Raw genomic sequence first — 17,028 nt, 5'->3', positions numbered from 1 at the left:
TCTCCCTCTGTGCCAGACCAGAACCACCTTACACGAAACGGGAGCCTCAGAGCCGGAAGGGTCCTGTCACCTGTTACAGCAGACTGGACAGGCGGGGACTCTGAGGCCAGGAAGTGGGAAGGGCTCTCTGGCTACCCTGTGATGAAGCTTTTGTGGCCATGTCCCTGCATATACCCTGTGCTCCAGGAGGCCAGGAACGTACAACTGACAAGCCTACTCCTGTGTCCTTCAGGCCCTACCTGGTGCCTGTGGACAGGTGAGTGGACAGTCAGTGGGGACAAGGGAGCTGGTGCCTTGCCAGGAGGGGGTGGGAATGCCCCTGAAGAAGTGTTTCCCCAAAACCTGCTGAGTAGCCCTGTTTCTCACCTGGCTTGGTGGAGGCACATTCACACGCCTGGACACATCTAGATGGGGATGAAGCCATGCCTCCGCTGAGAGGGGGAAACCCAGAAATGTATTCCCTGCCGGGGGAGGTGGGACAGAAACAAAGAAGTGGACCTGGTGCCGCCTGTGCATCTAGGGCAGGAGGAGGTGAAGAAACAGGCTTGGAGGAGGAGGAGGAGAAGGAACGAGAAAATGGGCAGGTGGAGGAAAAGAGAGAAATGGAAAAAAGGGAGCCCACTGCAGCTTCCTGACCCATGGGCCCCTTTGGAGGAGAGAAAGGAAAGGAGGGAGTAACAGGGGGAGGAACAAGAGGCTGCAGGAGAGTAAACACAGCCCTGCCCCCCACTCCGCTAGCAAGGGGGTTCCACCCAAAGGGTGAGTGCGCGCGGGAGGGCAGCCAAAAGACTTAATCCGGCTCTGCCCAGCGGAGGTTCCACCACAGGGAGTGGCAGCGGAGAGACAGACGTGTGGAAAAGTCAGTAGCCCTGGAGGCAGTCCTGGAAGGGAAGAAAGGATTCCCACAGAGCCAGGGCTCCGGGGTCGTCCGCAGTTGCTCTTGGGTGGGAAGGTGTGGGGCAACCGTCTCCAGCCCGTGCCAGGAACCACGGCGGCCAGAACCTACTCCCAAAGCATAACTATTCTGACATCTCATAACGGGTCACTTCCTTCTTAGCGGTGCGGAGCCTGAAATCGGGGTCGCGGAGGAGAGAGTATGCCTGGGATCACTGCGGGTCAAGGCGTGCAGGGCCGGGCATGCACCCAGGGCTCCACGGTGCCTACGCCTCTGACGGGGAAGCGGAGGCGGGAGGACCCAACACGTCCTCGAGGTGTTATGTTTGAGTTCCATCCCGGCTCTGCCAGTGACTTTGGGCTAATCGCGAGCCGTCCGAGGCTTCAGTTTTCGCATCTGTACAATGGGACGATTGGTCTTGCTTTGCACGGTTAAGGGGGCGGAGTTTGCGCACGCTCGCGGAGCGGCGAGGGGCGAGGGGCGAGGTACCGGGTGTGTCTATGGATGCTTGCTCCAGCGTCCTGAGGTCTGCCCGGCCTGGCAGTCCCCTCTTTCTCGGCTCGCGGGGCCCCTGCCGGGACCCTGGGTGCAGGGGAGCCCCCGCCGGGTGCATTCCCCAGGCCCGCAGGGAAAGGGGCGGCGGCGGAGCGACCGAGGAGAGAGCCCGGGCCGCGGCAGCCCCGGCCCGCCTGACCCTCGAGGGGGTCGCTGTTGCCTCGCAGATCCCTCCCTCGCTCGCTGCCAGCGTCCCTCCCTGCCGCTCCCGCCGCGTCCGCCTTTTGTTCGTGGAGCCGCGCGCCCCCGAGCCGAGGCGGCGGGGCGGGGAGCTGGCGGGGCTGCGCGGGGGACGGACCGCGCCGGGCGGAGCCGGGGCCCGGGCCGCAGCCGGACTCGGAGCCCGAGGGAACGATCGGCGCGCAGGCAGCCGGGGCCCGAGCGCGCTCCGGGGGCGCGGCGAGGCCGAAGGGGCGGGCACCGGGCGGAGCCGCAGCCGGAGCCGGGGCGCCTGGAGGCGAGCGGGCCGCTCTCTCCGAGCTCAGAGCAGCGGAGAACCCGTTCAGCGAGGGCCGGGGCCTGAGCGCAGTCCGGGGGCTGAGGGGGGCCGAGAGGAACCGCGACCCAAGCGGCCAGAGCGGCGCCCGGACCCTCCCCTGGGGCGCGGAGGCCGGGCGGGCCCGGGCCATGCGCGCCGCTCGCTGAGGCTAAGGGAGGCCGAGATGGAGGCGCCAGTGGGGGAGCCCCCGGCCCGGGGCTGCGGCCCCCCGCCCGCGCCCGCACCGGAGAGGAAGAAGAGCCACCGCGCGCCGTCGCCGGCCCGGCCCAAGGACGTGGCCGGCTGGTCGCTGGCCAAGGGCCGCCGCGGCCCAGGCCCGGGCGCCGCAGCCGCTTGCAGCGCCGCGTCCTCCGCGCGGCCCGACAAGAAGGGGCGCACGGTGGTGCCCGGGGCGCGGGGCTCAGGGACGCGGGTCGCGGGGGTCCGTACGGGGGTCCGTGCCAAGGGCCGCCCGCGCCCAGGTGCCGGGCCGCGACCGCCTCCACCGCCGCCCAGCCTCACCGACAGCAGCTCGGAGGTGTCCGACTGCGCGTCGGAGGAGGCGCGCCTGCTGGGCCTGGAGCTGGCGCTGAGCAGCGACGCCGAGTCGGCGGCCGGGGGCCCGGCGGGGGCCCGCACCGGGCAGCCGCCCCAGCCCGCGCCGCCCGCGCAGCAGCCTCCGCGGCCGCCGGCCTCCCCCGACGAGCCGTCGGTGGCCGCGTCGTCGGTGGGCAGCAGCCGCCTGCCACTCAGCGCCTCCCTGGCCTTCTCCGACCTCACCGAGGAGATGCTGGACTGCGGGCCCGGCGGCTTCGTGCGAGAGCTGGAGGAGCTGCGCTCGGAGAACGACTATCTCAAGGTGGGGGCGCCGATGGGGGCGAGGGAGGCCTGGGGAGGCGCCGGGTGTCACAGCCCCATGAGGCCGAGGCACTAGCTGCCCACAGAACGAGCTGGATAAAGGGGCCTGAGCCCTCCGGGACCACCCTCACACCGCCTCCCATTTTGTTTTAGGAACCCGAGAAGGAAGTTGGATGAGGAGACTGCCAGAGGGCTCTGATTTGGGAAGGGGAGGGGGTGAGAAACTGCTCTGGAGGAGGACTGGATGCATCACTTGGCATGGCGGGGTGGGTAGTCAGTGAGGGGCCGGACCTCTGGCTTCCGCTGCTCACAGCCCCCATTCCCAGGTCAGAGGGGGCGCCTTTGGTGGGTCTCCTTCCTGGGACGGGCACTGCTGTGCGTGCTGCCAGGGAGACCTGTGGCCAGCCCGTGCCAAGCAGAGGCTGGAGCACCTTTCTTTACCCAGGGCTTTCCCTGGCACAGGCCCGCCCCGCCCCACCCGCCTTTCCAGGCGAGTCCCGTTTGAAAACATGACATCTGGGAACATCCCTTTGGCTAGAGTCCCACTTCCGCCCTGTCTAACGGTCCCACAGCCTGGGAGGGGGATGTCATGGGAGAACCGGTTCAGAGGCAGCTTTCTAGATCCCAGGATACTGCCTCCTGCCCTCTCTGGGACAGACTGAATACACAGGGGTCCATTGGCCCCGCATAACCTGGCCCTTGGCCTTCCCATGTTCCCAGTAAGAGGGAAGCTGCCGATCTGAAAGGGGCGTTTCCTCTGGGCATCTGGGGACCTGAGAGCTTCGCCAGGAGAGTGGGCTTTGCCTTCACCCTTTCCGTGGACCTGGGCAACTGCTGGGTGCAGGCCAGGCTTGGCACTGTGGCCGCTTTGGGGACAGCCCAGACCGAGTGTGTCGACCTTGGCTGGGCAGACTGGAAGCTTCATGGGCTCTTGTCTGCTGCCACTGGCTGGGCACGATTTGGGAAGAGGTTGAAATGTTACCTGCTCTTGTCAGTTGATGGCCTGGCACAACACCCAGCGTGCCTCTGGCCGAGAGCCACAGAGTTAACTGCACTCTGCTGATTTATGCCTGCCTGGCAACACTTAGCTTTGCATTGTTGTTCTTCTGGCCAGATGCATTTCTCTCTCGTTAGAGTTTTTGAGGTCTTGCTCAACTATGTCTCCCCTTCCCCATTTCCCCAGGATCTGCTACCCAGAGTGTGTTCAGTAAATGCCTGTAGAATAGAAGGACAGGGCCTGTCTGAATCAGGGTGATCCACCCCTGGTTAAGTCTTCCCAAAGGCCCCATTCATTCCGTGTTGACAATCAGGGCTTCATTCAGCTCCTATAGTTTTCAGAAGCTAGTGGTGAGGAGAGGACAAGTAGGAGAATGGGTAGAAGGAAGGAGACAAGCCAGAAGGAGGCCTGGCCCTGCCCTCTTGGTGCTCTGAGCTGCTTCCTATACTTACTGCCTGAGATGCTCTAAACTCACACCCTGCCCCCACTGTTCACCCTGGGTAGAGAAGGTGGCCCATAGAGCTTCGCTTCAGGGTCCCCTCACGCACCCACCCCCGTGGCCTGCTGTCCATCCCAGGAAGTCATCTGGCAGAGCTCTGAAGTCCATCTGAGCCACCCATGACAGTTATGATGAAACGTCGTTTCGGAAGCCTGGGGGTTGAGTCCAAGGTCTCATAGGGGCCAGGGTCTGACTGGGGACTTCCATTGCCTAGGCCAGGGCTAACCCTCAGTTTCTCCCATTCATTCAGAGTTTCAGGCTTTATGTGTTGAATTTGGGGTCTGTAGCTTCCTGGCTCTGTGGTCTTGGTCAGGTTACTCAATGTCTCTAGACATCAAGTTTCCTCATTGTAAAGAGACACTTTACATAGCACATCTTCCAACCATAAGGGTTAACAGAGATAATGTGTGCAAACACCACTAGCGCATCTGGCATGTAGTGAGCCTTGGATGAGAGCAGTTGTCATCACTGCTAGTCTCAAGTGGTATGTGACACATTTCCATGGACGCCTTTTATGTTCACTTGTGGATTCTGTGGGGGCAGAGTAGATCTTTCTCCCCATCTGAAGCAGGCTGGGCTCTTTCTCCTGGCTCCTCATGCATTCATTCACCAACTATTTATTTAGTGCCCACTGTGTACCAGATACTGGTGCAGATCAGGGGAATGCAGCCGTGGACAAAGATGAAGAATCTGTTTTCATGGAGCTTTGGGTCTAGCTGGGGACCAAGCAGTAGTCATAAGTAAATCACAATGCCAATCATGACAAGGGTGGAGAAGGATACAGTGTGCCAAGAGCACATGGAGGAGGTGGAGCTGGAGATGCTCAGAGAGGCTAAGGGCTGAAGGATTCGACAAAGCCAACTGAATAGGAGAAGTAGAAAAAAGCTTGTTGATTTCAAGGCCGAATAGAAGAAGGAGTTTGGATGAGAGAGGCGAGCAGGGCCAGAGTGTGCAATTCTCGCTGTGTACACTTGGGTTGGTCCCCAAACTTCTTCAGAGCTTTGTTTAACCCAGCTGCCAACCTCACAGAGGCGAGGTGAAGATCTAGAGACTGGACATGGACCATAAGTGTAGGAACTAATACAGGAGGTTTTGGTTTGTTCATTCTATAGGTGGTAAACCATGGCCAGAGTGGGGAAGGACTTGCTCCAGGTCCCAGAGCTGGTTCTCCAGGCTGCATAAAACGCCCCTCTGGGCCTCTTTGCTTCTAAGATGCAGGACCTGGTTACCAGGAGAAGGACTCCAGATCCCCAGCATGTCCCCTAGAGACTCTGTACTCCCTGGCTTGAGTCCCATAGAGTCTGGTGGGGCCCTGCGCAGGCTCATCTTCCAGCTGGTGGGGGACACTGGGAATTGTCAACTGGGGAAGGCTTCTCGGGTGATGGCAGATCTCCTGTCACGTGAGGCCTGCTCTGGGGCCCAAGTGGGGCAAGCGTAAATGGGCAGCTCTCTCCCAACCAAACGATAGAAGGAGCTGCTACAGAGACGGGAGTAAAGCTGTTGCCACTTGAGTTGTTCAGAGAGGCTGGGTGACCTCGCATGTTCGGATGAAGACGTAGGGTGTGTGGAAAGCAGCTTGTAAACTGTACAAAATGTTGGTGGTTGTGATTACTTGAGGATTCAGGAGGAGATTCGTGTGGTGGCTCAGTTAAGCTGCCTGATCTCAGGGTCCCTTCCAGCCAAGGAAGTCTGAAGATTAACTTTTAAAGTTCTAGGATTCTAAGGTGCAGCTTCTTTTTGCTGCAGAGCAGACACACTGATGATGTTTGACATTCAAAGCCCTGGTGGTCTGAGAACTTCCAGGTCCCCATCATCACTACCTGTCGCCCACCATGTAGTGAGGACATGCTAGGAACCCACCGGGTGTGGGTGGACGAATCTGAGAGTTGGAGCCCAAAGACCTGGCTTTGAGACCTAACTCTGCCTTTTACTGTGTGGCCACGGGTAAGTCACTTGGCCTCTCTGAGCTACTTTTTGTTTTCATCTATATGTTTAAGGTTATGGAACTTGCCTTGGCAACTACATAGGATTGTTGTCAGGAATAAGGGAGGTGTGAATAGACAAAAATAAAAAGAAAACATTTTGTAAGCAGTGAAATCTTGCATCTCTTGGGAAATTGTTAACCAATGAGTAGACAGGATGTCTGTGTTTTCGTTCTTGGGGGAGCTGGGAGAAGCCTGGGGGTTGGGTCCCCTTAGCTGTAGGATGCTAATAAATAGGGAGCTGCTCCAGGGAGGACAAAAGGTCTGATCACACCCCACATGTGGGCTCCGTGAAGCCAAGCCTCCCTACCTTCTTGGAGGAGATTTGAATGTTTGAAGTGCAGCCAATCTAGGTGTCAACCCAGGGAAGCATCTAATCCACCCTCAGTTCCCATTGTACAGTTGGGTAAATGGAGGCGCCAGGTCACACAGCCAGGATTCCAAACCTGATTTGTCCAACTCTGAATCCTATCTTTCTGCGGGATGACTGGGACAGTGAGCTTTTGGTTGCTAACAGTGTGTCTTGTCTGGGACACGGGTTGGTGAGAAGAATCCTGTTGTATGCCAGGCTCTAGGCTAGGACTGGTTAGGCTCTTGTCTCACAAATGCTAGCAACTACTGATCCCCGTTAATGTGCCCAGCTCTGGGTTAAGTAAGCCCTTTGCTCCTCATAGCAATCCTTTGTGGAGGGTTCTGATACTAGACCCACTGGAAAAATGAGGAAACCAAGAGGCTATGTAATGTGGTCAAGGTTGCACAGCTGATCTACTTGGGCACCTCACTAGATGACCCTGCGTTGTTTCCCTTCCCCCATCGCGCTTCCATTCTCTCCCAGGCAGGAGGCAGCCTGAGTTTCACAGAGGCGGGTTCTTGCTTGGCTTTGTTAGTTACAAACTGTGTGACACTGGGTGAGATATTTAGCCTGAGACTCTGTTTCTTTCTCTGTAAAATAGACCTAAGCATGCCTGCCCCAAGGTCCTGGGGAGCCTTTTCAGTGTGATGATGTAGATCTAGTGCACAGAAAATGTCAGCGCCTGCTCCAGTCCTCACCTTCCCCTTATCTGCTTCTCCAGGCATTCATTCATTCATTCATTCACTCATTCACATGTTTTCCGAGTGCCTCCTGAGTACCAGGCCAGTAAATTATGAAGGTCTTCTCAGCTCCTGGGAGCTGTAGGGGGAGGGCTCCGGTCTATCTGTCACTGGATGGGGGGAGGGGTGGTAATCATGGTCAGTAAAACTACTGGCTGGTCCCTGCCTGAGTCCTGGCCCTCTCTGTGGCAGCTGAGAAGTGACCTAGAAGAAGCTGGTCTGAGACCTAGGTCTGTAAGATTTTTCTGCAGTTTGTCAGTCATGGTGGGGGAGGGTGTGTGTATGTAGCTCCAGTAAGATGGAAAAGGAGATGGAAAATGTGAGGCGGTTGCTGCTGGGGCCTGGGGGAACCACGTCTCCCAGGGCTCCCAGCATTCCTCACAGAGGGGCGGGGCCTGTGTCCCTGGGCACACTCACTTGCATATACAAACACACGTATTCACAGCTTGTGCCCAGAGATTCACACATCTCACATACACACCCAGTGACACGCTTACGTTGCATGCTTCCAGAAGCATAGCTCCAGACCTGTTAGAGAGGAGATATGCTCAGAGAACTGCACAAACCCAGGCAGATACACAACTCCTGTGTCATCACACCCATACATTACCAAACATACGCAATGGAGACACACCATTTAGGAAAACCTGGCTCAGAAACACACCCTCACACAAAACTTACACCCCCAAGACATGCTTGGCTGTGTCCCAGAGATGAATGAACAGCCTGGGGACACCCTCAGACAAATTGGAAGTACACATATGTATGCAGGCACACACACAAACCCACGCAGACTCATTACACACAGGTGCTAACATCCACAGAAACCCACAGATCTGCCCATTCCAGGCCAGCAGAGACACGAGCCCACAACCCAGTTACCTCCACTGCCTCTTCCACAAAGAGAGCAGCAGCCGCCCTTGCACAATACCCCAGAGACACACACCGACACGTGGCCACGCACACACAAGGGACACGAGCACAGAGCACTCAGGTGTCAGGCTTGTAGCATTTGCTAATGGGAGCCAGAGACCCACAAACCCAGGTGCCCAGGCACACACACACACACTGGCTGTGACATTTCGCCCACACAGAAACACAGGAAATCCTGGTCCATGTCTCCTTAGGGCTAATGTGTACAAACTATGTTTTCGGCTGCTCTATAAGGCTTCCTTCTGCAAGGCTGGGAACAGTGAGGAGTATAGGAGGCTTGATTTTGTCACCTCCTGGGTCTGGAGGCCCTAAGGGCTGGGTGGTAAGGTGGATGGGGGCTGACAGGTCACCAAGTCAGGAGACGCTACACCAAATGCCCTCCGGTCCTGCTGCCCAGCACTTGGGCCTGGGCCAGTGGGCTGAGTGAAATGGAGCAATCTTTAGGCCTGCCCACAGGAGAAACATTGCCCTGGGCAACTCCCTTCTAATCTCAGGATTTCCTGCTTGCCCTTGTCTCCCTCCTTCTTCCCCTCTCTCCTTGCCTGGGGCTATGGAGAGCCATGTTCCTCCATCCCTAAAACATGCCTGGTTCTGCCTGGGAACCAATGAAGGAGGCCAGGATAGAGGAGATGTGGACACTCAGAGGAGCGGCCTGGAAGACTTCCTGGCAGAGGAGGCATTACAGCAGAAGAGTTAGCCTTGAGTGGCTGTTTCTGTGTCCAGCTGCTGTCACAGTGCCTGACACATCGTAGGGACTTGTGTTTACTAAATATTTGTGGCAGGATTGAATGAAAGACAGTGATCAGAGTCTGCAGGTGAGCTGTAGGCAGGCTGCAGGCTTAAAGCAGAAAAGCTGAGGGAAGCGTGGCTGGGGGCAGTGGTGAGGGAGAGGCTGGAAAGCAGAGTTGGGCCCGTTGGGAAGGACATTGGATGTCGAGCTGAGCTGAGGTACTGTGAACACCTTGCTGAAAGGGGGCCATATTGACCTATAGCAAGGCTAGGAGCTGCCCTCTTTCCATGTGTCTATAGAACTGAGCACAGGCTCAGGGGCTCAGGGTGGGAGGGAAGGAAGGCTGTTTGGTCTCATGGACAAATTCCACCTTTGGGCCGGGTCTGGGGCCAAATCTGCTTTGTCACCTACTCCCGGTGCATGATCTCATGTGTCAGTCCCCTTATTAAGCTTCCGTCTTCCTGTGTGTAAAATGGGAATTCAATCCTTTTTTTTTGCAGGGCACTCAGGAGAATTATTGTTCAGGTATATGGTACTTCCAGCTCCTCCCTGGGCACAGAGGAGGGGAGGGAGCCCTCTGGGGCAGGGCTAGTTCCCCAGGATTCCAGGCAGGGGCTGGACCAGCAGCCAAGGTTATTACTAAAGTCATTCCCTGGTGCCCCAAAGGAAAGACCTCATCTGTGGTCACATTCTCTGCCCTCTGGTGCCAGAGGAACTTGGAGCTGGGATGGGGGAAGAGCCAGAGACACTGGGGTGTTCGGGGCCAGGCTGACCCTGGCCTTCACCGGAGACCCACAGGTCTGCATTCTTAGCAGACAGTGCCGGCCTTTCTGAGAAGTGGCAGTGAGTCAGAGGAGGTGGAAGCAGCAGGCCAGCCCTTCCCGAGTGTCCACGGTGGTTACGAGCACTGGTTTGCATCCTGGCTCAGTCCTTTCCTCTGTGAGCTTCCCCTTTATGAGCCTCAGTCTCCTCCTCTGTAAAGTGGAGATGCTGATAGCACTTACCCTACAGTGTTGCTGTGGAGATTAAATGAGAAAACACATGTATACAAGGATTTGCTGGAGCAGCTTATAGTAAGGACTCAACAGCTATCTGCCCTCATCGCTCATTAGCAGGCTTGGTTCCGATGGCCTGTGGCCCCTGGATCCTTGATGGCAATGTGTGTCTGGCTCTGGGTTGTGGGTCTGGGGATGGAGCAGGGGCCTGGGAGGTATATGCGGAGCTGAATTGCATTATGTGCCTCCCCAAATACATCTCTCCCTCGTGTCCCCCCTTTCCCTCCCATCCCAGTCTTCTCGGAACAGCCGAGGCCAGTGCTGCAATGGAATACTGTAACCCAGAATACGCCTTTGCTAATGGAGGGTCGCCTGGTGTGGGGGGGGGGGGGGGGGGTCGGGCGGGGGAGGCCCTTGTTCTAAGACCGAGGTGAATAATCTCCCATTGCCTGGGCCGCAGAGAGAAGCTCAGCTCCAGTGGAAAACCAGTTTGGGGTCCCATAGTCAGGCTGGACCAGCTGAACATCTTTCCCCTGGTTTTGCCCAGATCCTCTTGGGATCTTCTGGGCCCACTGCATCAAACCTCTCCCCTCTGCACCTCTCCTTGGCCCTGCCCAAGTCCCTGAGCAGCCTGTGTGGACCTGCCTCCCTCAGCCTCACCCTGCTCCACCCAAGCTCCCAGTGCTCCATGCACCCCAGGTCTCTGTTCCTGTGCTGTTCCTGGCACTTGCTAGGTCGCTCACCCTTCCCTTGGTTTCCTCCTCCACCGTTGTGCATTCAGCTCCAGGCCAGGCTCCTCTGTCAGACACCTAGGAGCTTCCTGTGGGCTCCTTTGGGGCATTTATCTCAACTGTAATTGGGTTACTAATTGGGTAATTACAGGTTTCATGTCAGTCCCTCCCACCCTGCTCTGCACTAGGGCAGAGACCTTACCAGAGTGGGACTTAGTCCCTTCCTGTAACATAGGTATCAGCTGAGGCCCAGAGAGGTCCAGGGGATTGCCAGAGCTCACGCAGCCTGCAAGAGGCCAGAGGCAGAAGGACTGGGGTCTCGGAGCTCTTTCCATTGTGCCAAGCAGAGAGAATGGAGGAGCCAAGGCTCAGTGGTGTGATGTGCGAGGGTGTGCTGGCTTCTCAGGCTGTGGGGCCTAGGACCACTCCCTTGACCCTTCGTGTCTTTCCCTCCCCAAAGACCTCTGAGCCCTGTCCTCTCCCTGCTCAGAGATTTGGCTGCAGCCCAGAGGCCATTTAAGGGATGTTTTAAAAACATCCAGATCTAAATGTTGCCTTCCTTCCTGTCCACACAGAAAGGACAGGAGGAACATGGGCAGGCACCTCGGCTGTGAGCATCCCCCCAACCTCAGGCAGCAGGGACTGCAGATGTCTCCCTGCTCTTTCTGGCAAAGCCTGGAATGGGGCATTGACAAGCCAGGCGTGACCTTGGTGGGCACCAGTCTCTGGGCCTCTCCCCCCGCCCCCAGCACACGCATAAACGTACCACAACCCACCCACACACCCACGCACACTCGCTTGAACAGCTTCCCACCAGAGGGAGTGTCTGCAGTGTCCATCACAGAGCTGTGCCAGATCTGGGGGCTCTCTCCTGACTGGCTGTGGAGACTTTGTCTTCCTGAGCCTCCATTTGTTTATCTGTAAAATGGGCATAAAATAATAGCACTCCCTCAAAAGGACTGTTGTTGAGCACAAGATAATGGACCTCCAGTTAGAGGTTAGCCTGTTGTCTGGCACATGGTAAGCCCTTGCCAAAATATCAACTATAATTATTGTCACTATTGTTCCATCATCGAGCCTACGTAGTCTAGTTTATCAGGACTCAAACTGGACTTATTGTGTGACCTTGGGCAACATAGTTGACCTTTCTGACCTCGGTTCTTCATCAGTTCGTTGGAGCCGGCTGGGATAAGAGATAACGTGTGCTGCCTTTCATGTGGCTGGCAGAGGGGGAGCACTCAGGGAGCAACTTGCTCGTTACTTATTGGTGTTGGAGATGCAAGTCTAGGACCCTTATCTCCCCTTGTGACCCTCTGGGTCACTGGGACCAGGCAGCCTCTGTGCCAGCTGGAGTAGGGGCATTGTGTGGCACAGCAAGGCCTGGCTGGCGTCCTGGACCTCCTCAGGACCTGTGACTCTTGACTGCCCCATAACTAGAGCCCAGCTTCTACCCAAGGAAGCGAAGCTGGATTGAGCTCTGGGCTGGGAGACAGGAGCCCAGAGTCCCTTCCTGCTCAACTCTGGACCCTCTGGGAGACGATGGGATTATCCCAGTCCCTCTCTAGGTCTCGGTGTCTCTGTCTGTGAAAGGACGGAGTCTTTGGGTCCCCCTGGCCCTGCTGCTTTGTCCAGAGTCTTTGCTTTTGAGCTGGGAGGAAGTGGAGCTTGCAGAGCCTTCTGCCCTCCTTGGGGTCCAAGTGTGATGATCTCATCTGGAGCCTTGACAGGCCCTGGGGGATGGGCAGAAGGGACAGCAGATGGATGCCCTGCCTCTCGGGGGGCTGGCATGCTGCCCCTGTGTCCCCTGCTGGCCCACCCTGTAGGTCAGCCCTTCTGGGCTGGGCTGAGTGGCCCAGGCCAGAGCCAGGGTGGCAGATGGGCAAGCAGTCTGGGCTTTGGCCCGAGGGAGGGACTGTGGTGGCCAGGGCAGTGTGGGAGAAGGCGGGCCAGGCAGAGGCTCCTGTTCCTCCATGGAGTGGTTGCTGTCCCACAGAGCAAAGGTTCTGGATCCTTCATTCTGCTCTGTCATTCTATCTGGATCTGTTTGCCCAGTCAGGCCCCTAGAACCTAGGGAGGGTACATTGGGGAAGGTTTGGAATCTGGCAGGGATGCAGCATGGGAGTTGGTGGGCTGGGATTTGAGGCCCACCTGGGGTCTGAAGCCTCCATGGACATTAACTTTACAGAATCAGAGAATTTAATTAGTTACAGCAGCGCTGACCAGAAGTGGTGTTCTGGAGGGAAGTGGACCGAGATGGTAATCTTCCCCTCCTAGGGCCCGTTATTCATTCAGAAGCTATTTCTTGAGCTGTTCCTATGTGTGCCAGGCACTGTGCTAGTCTCTGCCCTCCTGAGACTCACACCCTATAAGCAAACAGACCAATAAGTAAAATCATTAGTATCACAAATAAGCCTGTGATACAGTGCATGAAAGAAACACAGTTTTGAGATGGACACAATAGGCCTAGAGAGGTCTGGAAGGCTTCTTTGAAGGGATGGTATGGAGGGGGAGCAAGTAGTACAGAGGTGCAGGGCAGGGAATCAGGCAGAAGGAATGGCAGGAGCAAAGGCTCAGAGGTGAGACAGGCCAGGTGTCTTCTGGAGAAGCCCCAGGTGGCTGGAATGTAACCAACAAGAGGAGGAGTGGGGGGACGATAAAGATGGGGAGGTGGGCAGAGGCTTTTAGTTTAGGTAATTTACATATCGCATAATGGGTTTTGACAAATGCATACAGTTCTGTAATTACCACCACAATCAAGTTACAGAACAGTTCCATTGCCCCCTAAAATTCCCCTGTACCCCTTTGTAATTGCTTCCCCCAACCTCTGACAACCACTGATCTGTTTTCTGTCCCTATGGTTTTGCCTTTTCTAGAATGTCATATAAATGGAATCATACAGTTTGCAGCCTACTGAGCCTGATCACTTCACATGATGAACTTGAGCTTCATCCATGTTGTTGCAGTGTCAGCAATTCATTCTTTTTTTATTGCTGAGTAGTATTCCACTATGTAGATGTACCACAGTTTATCCGTTCATCAGGTGAGGGACATTTGGGCTGTTTCCATACGTGGGTGATCATTGGAGGGTTTTAAACAGGAGAGTAATGTGGTCTAAAAAAAAAAAATCCCTCCACTGTGTGGAGAGCAAGTTAGTGGGGTGCAAACTGGCCGTCATGGAGATTAAGTCCATTGATTCGGTGATGAACCTGGCCTACCATAGATATTCATTAATTGTTCATACCGAAGAGCTGTGCCCTGGGGCAGCTGGGAGGTTTCTTGTTGGAGGTGGCATTTGAGGTGGAGGGGTGAAGAGGTGGGAGACTGGTAGAGAGTGGACGGAGGCTGAGGCAGTGCAGTGTCCCCTGGGAGCTGCGTAGGCTGAAATGCCTGTTCCTGAAGCCTTGAATACCAGGGTTTCTAGAATGTGATCTGCAGGGCCCTTATCAGAGTTCCCTGGGAGAGCTAGGTGAACAGGTACCTCCCATGGCCCACCCTTAGCTGTATGGGGGCTGATTCTAGGATAGGAGGTAGCTGGGGGACTTCTGTTCTGGAACAGTCCCTCCCTGGTGGCTGCTAAGAGATGACTCTTCTGCCTTCAGGAACCTCCTCTCCCCTCAGGGTCAGCTGGGAGTTGTTTCAGGGGTTCAAACCACCCATTGGCACTTACTGTCTTTCTGGAGAGGGACCCCCTGTTCAGTCACTTTCCTCTCCAGTCCCACAGGTAAGGAGACTCACCATCCACTCCTACAGACCAGTTCCATCAGGCCCGTGCCTCTGGAGTCACTTGCAAGCGTTCCAGTGGGCCCCAAATCTAAACCTCACCCTTCTGCCCTCGTTGTACAAAGATGAATCATCTTACATGGATCTAAGTTTCCCACAGAAAGCATTCTTTCCTGGCACATCGAACATATGGCTTGAGAGTGGAGCTCTGCTTCTCCAGTTGGTGCCTGATGGTGGAGGCCAGGGCTGGGGTAGGGACCCAGACCCCGCAGACCAGGCGGCTCTGGAGAGAACAGAGGCCGCATCTTATTTCATGCCTTAAGCTCTCTGCTGAGAATAATTCTCAGAATAATGTTTTAAAACTACTTAAAGCATAAAGGAGGCCAAATACAGTTATCAAAGTATATTTTTTTAATTGTGCTATAGTAATATGGTGTGTTTTTTAACTCATAAGACCTGGTGACAAGTCAGCTTACTACTGTGATTTTAACGCCCTGATGCGTGTAAACAATATTTTGACATCTCTGCAACAACTACTTTGTGATATGAAAATACCTGTGGTTTCTCTTGGTGGCAAAGCCACAGGTACTGCTAATATAGCTGTGGCTTGTCCAGAATAGAAGGATATGGTCATTTTTAGTTAGAGGTTAGTGAAAATAAAGATGTGATTTGTTTTTTCCCCTTCCCATCCAAGTTCGTGGACTTCCTGAATTCTGGTGAAAACAAAAGAGCCTGCAGTTCACGCTCTGAGTCCTGCTTGGAGGTCCCTCTGCGTGGCCTCGGGCGTGGCCCACTTTCCCTGAGTTTCTCCCCATTCTTCGTCTCTGGAACAGGGATGGTGATTCCTGTCCTGCCTGTCCACGGGGTTTCTGTGAGGACCCAGGAGAGGATTCAGATGGAATGTCCCTATAAACTGTGAGGCCCTGTGCAAGCTCTCGCTATTATTAGCAGTAGCGTGAGCTCATGGTTGGCCCTGCAGCCCAGCGTGTATCAAGAGACTCTTCCTGGCGAATTCCCCCAGGATACCTGGGAACCAAGCCATTGCAGGGAGCTGGTCTGCCTCTGAGAGGCTGCTTCCTGCAGGCTGACTTCATAGATCACCGGGGTCGGGGGAGGATTTGGGAGGATGGACAGAGATGCACTTTGTGGACAGGGAGTGGGTGGGTGAGCAGGAGGTTCCTTGGGTAGACAGACCCTGCCCCACCCCGTCCTGGGGTGTCATGGGGGTCTGAGCCCAGCCCAGGCTCTCCCTGACTCTGCAGCTGGCTGGGGGCTGGGATCAGGAGGGCCTACCACCCTGGGCTGTGCAGAGAGACTGGGCAGGGCAGAAGCCATACTCATACTTTCATTCATTCATCCACTCGGAGACAGCGTTGCGTGCGTGTTCTGTACCACATGCTGAGTAATGCTGGGGACCAGACGCAAGTCAGACCTGGCACCTGCCCTTCCCCCAAACCTTGACTTGAAAACAGGCACGTGCAACTTAAAGCTGTTAGCACAAGAGACAAATAGAGTTCAGAGTGTGGGAGTTGAGTCAGATTAGGGGAGGGGATGTTCTGGAAGGATGACATTTTTAGGAGTTAGCCTGGCAAAGGCCATGCTAGCAGAGGGAACACCCGAGCAAACCTGGGTGAAGAACACGGTTACGATGCACCAGCCCAAGGCCACAGGGCCTGTTTGGATTCCAGCTGCACCACTCCCTTGCGTGAGCTGCTCTGGGAAACTTCTGAGCCTCAGTTTCCTCATCTGCAAAATGGGGACATTTTCAGTACCTACTTCACAGAGTTGGTAGGAGGATTGTGCACATCCTGTGCTTGGGCTGGGGCCTCATAGTTAGTGAGCTTCCCGATGGGTGGTAGCTGTTTTTATTTTTCAGTTGCAGTTGACATTGAATATTGTTTTGTATTCGTTTCAGGTGTACAACATAGTGGCTAGACAGTTATATAACCTACGAAGTGATCCTTCCGATATTTCATGTATCCACCCAGCACCTGTGTGGTTGCTACAATATTATTGACTATTTCCCCACTGTTGTGTCTTACATCCCAGTGACTGTTTTGTAACTACCAATATGTACTTCTGAATCCCTTCACCTTTTTCACCCAGCCCCCTACCCCACTCTCCTCTGGTAACTATCAGTTTGTTCTCTGCATTTGAGCTGTTTCTGTTGTATTCGTTCGTTTATTTTGTTATATAGAGTCCACATATAAGTGACATCACAGGGTACCTGTCTTTCTCTGATTTCTTTCACTCAGCTTAATAGCTGGTAGCTATTTTTAATCGTGGCATATCTGGACGGGGTGGGTGGGGGGCAGAAGATGCAAGGTCAGAAGCAAACCAGGAGTGGGGGGGAGATCAGGGGCAGCGTGGGTTCCAGGGGAAAGGGCATGGACCTACTGCAGAAGCCAGTGGGAACTAGTGGAAGGTAGAGAAAGCCATCTGCTTTTTTTCAAACTTTGCCCGATAAATAGGTATCACATCTGTAATCAGAGCAAAATAAGCATTTTCTATAAAGGGAAGGGCTGACTCCCCTGGCATCAGTGTGGGCGCCTCATTCCTATCC

General features: G+C 55.4%; 1 protein-coding gene across 3 annotated transcripts in view; it reads left to right on the top strand.

Annotated features, from left to right (window-relative positions):
• The first annotated feature begins 1,777 nt into the window (after positions 1-1,777).
• MTCL2 (microtubule crosslinking factor 2) overlaps positions 1,778-17,028 on the top strand; it is a 75,405-nt gene continuing 60,154 nt past the window's right edge. For 2 of the 3 annotated variants that reach the window (XR_011472135.1, XM_070420250.1), the window contains exon 1: positions 1,779-2,787. Coding sequence is in view for 2 of the 3 variants with exons in the window: in XM_070420250.1 (XP_070276351.1) it covers positions 2,113-2,787 (675 nt within the window). In the remaining variant the exon portion in view is untranslated. Of the gene's footprint in view, positions 2,788-17,028 lie in introns of all 3 variants that reach the window. The other variant, XM_070420251.1, reaches the window with a different exon arrangement.

Source organism: Myotis yumanensis, unplaced genomic scaffold (assembly GCF_028538775.1).
Source record: "Myotis yumanensis isolate MYYU_CA2020_CCGP unplaced genomic scaffold, mMyoYum1.0.hap1 SCAF_7, whole genome shotgun sequence".
Classification (NCBI taxonomy): Eukaryota; Metazoa; Chordata; class Mammalia; order Chiroptera; family Vespertilionidae; genus Myotis; species Myotis yumanensis.
This window is presented reverse-complemented; position numbering and strand designations above follow the sequence as displayed.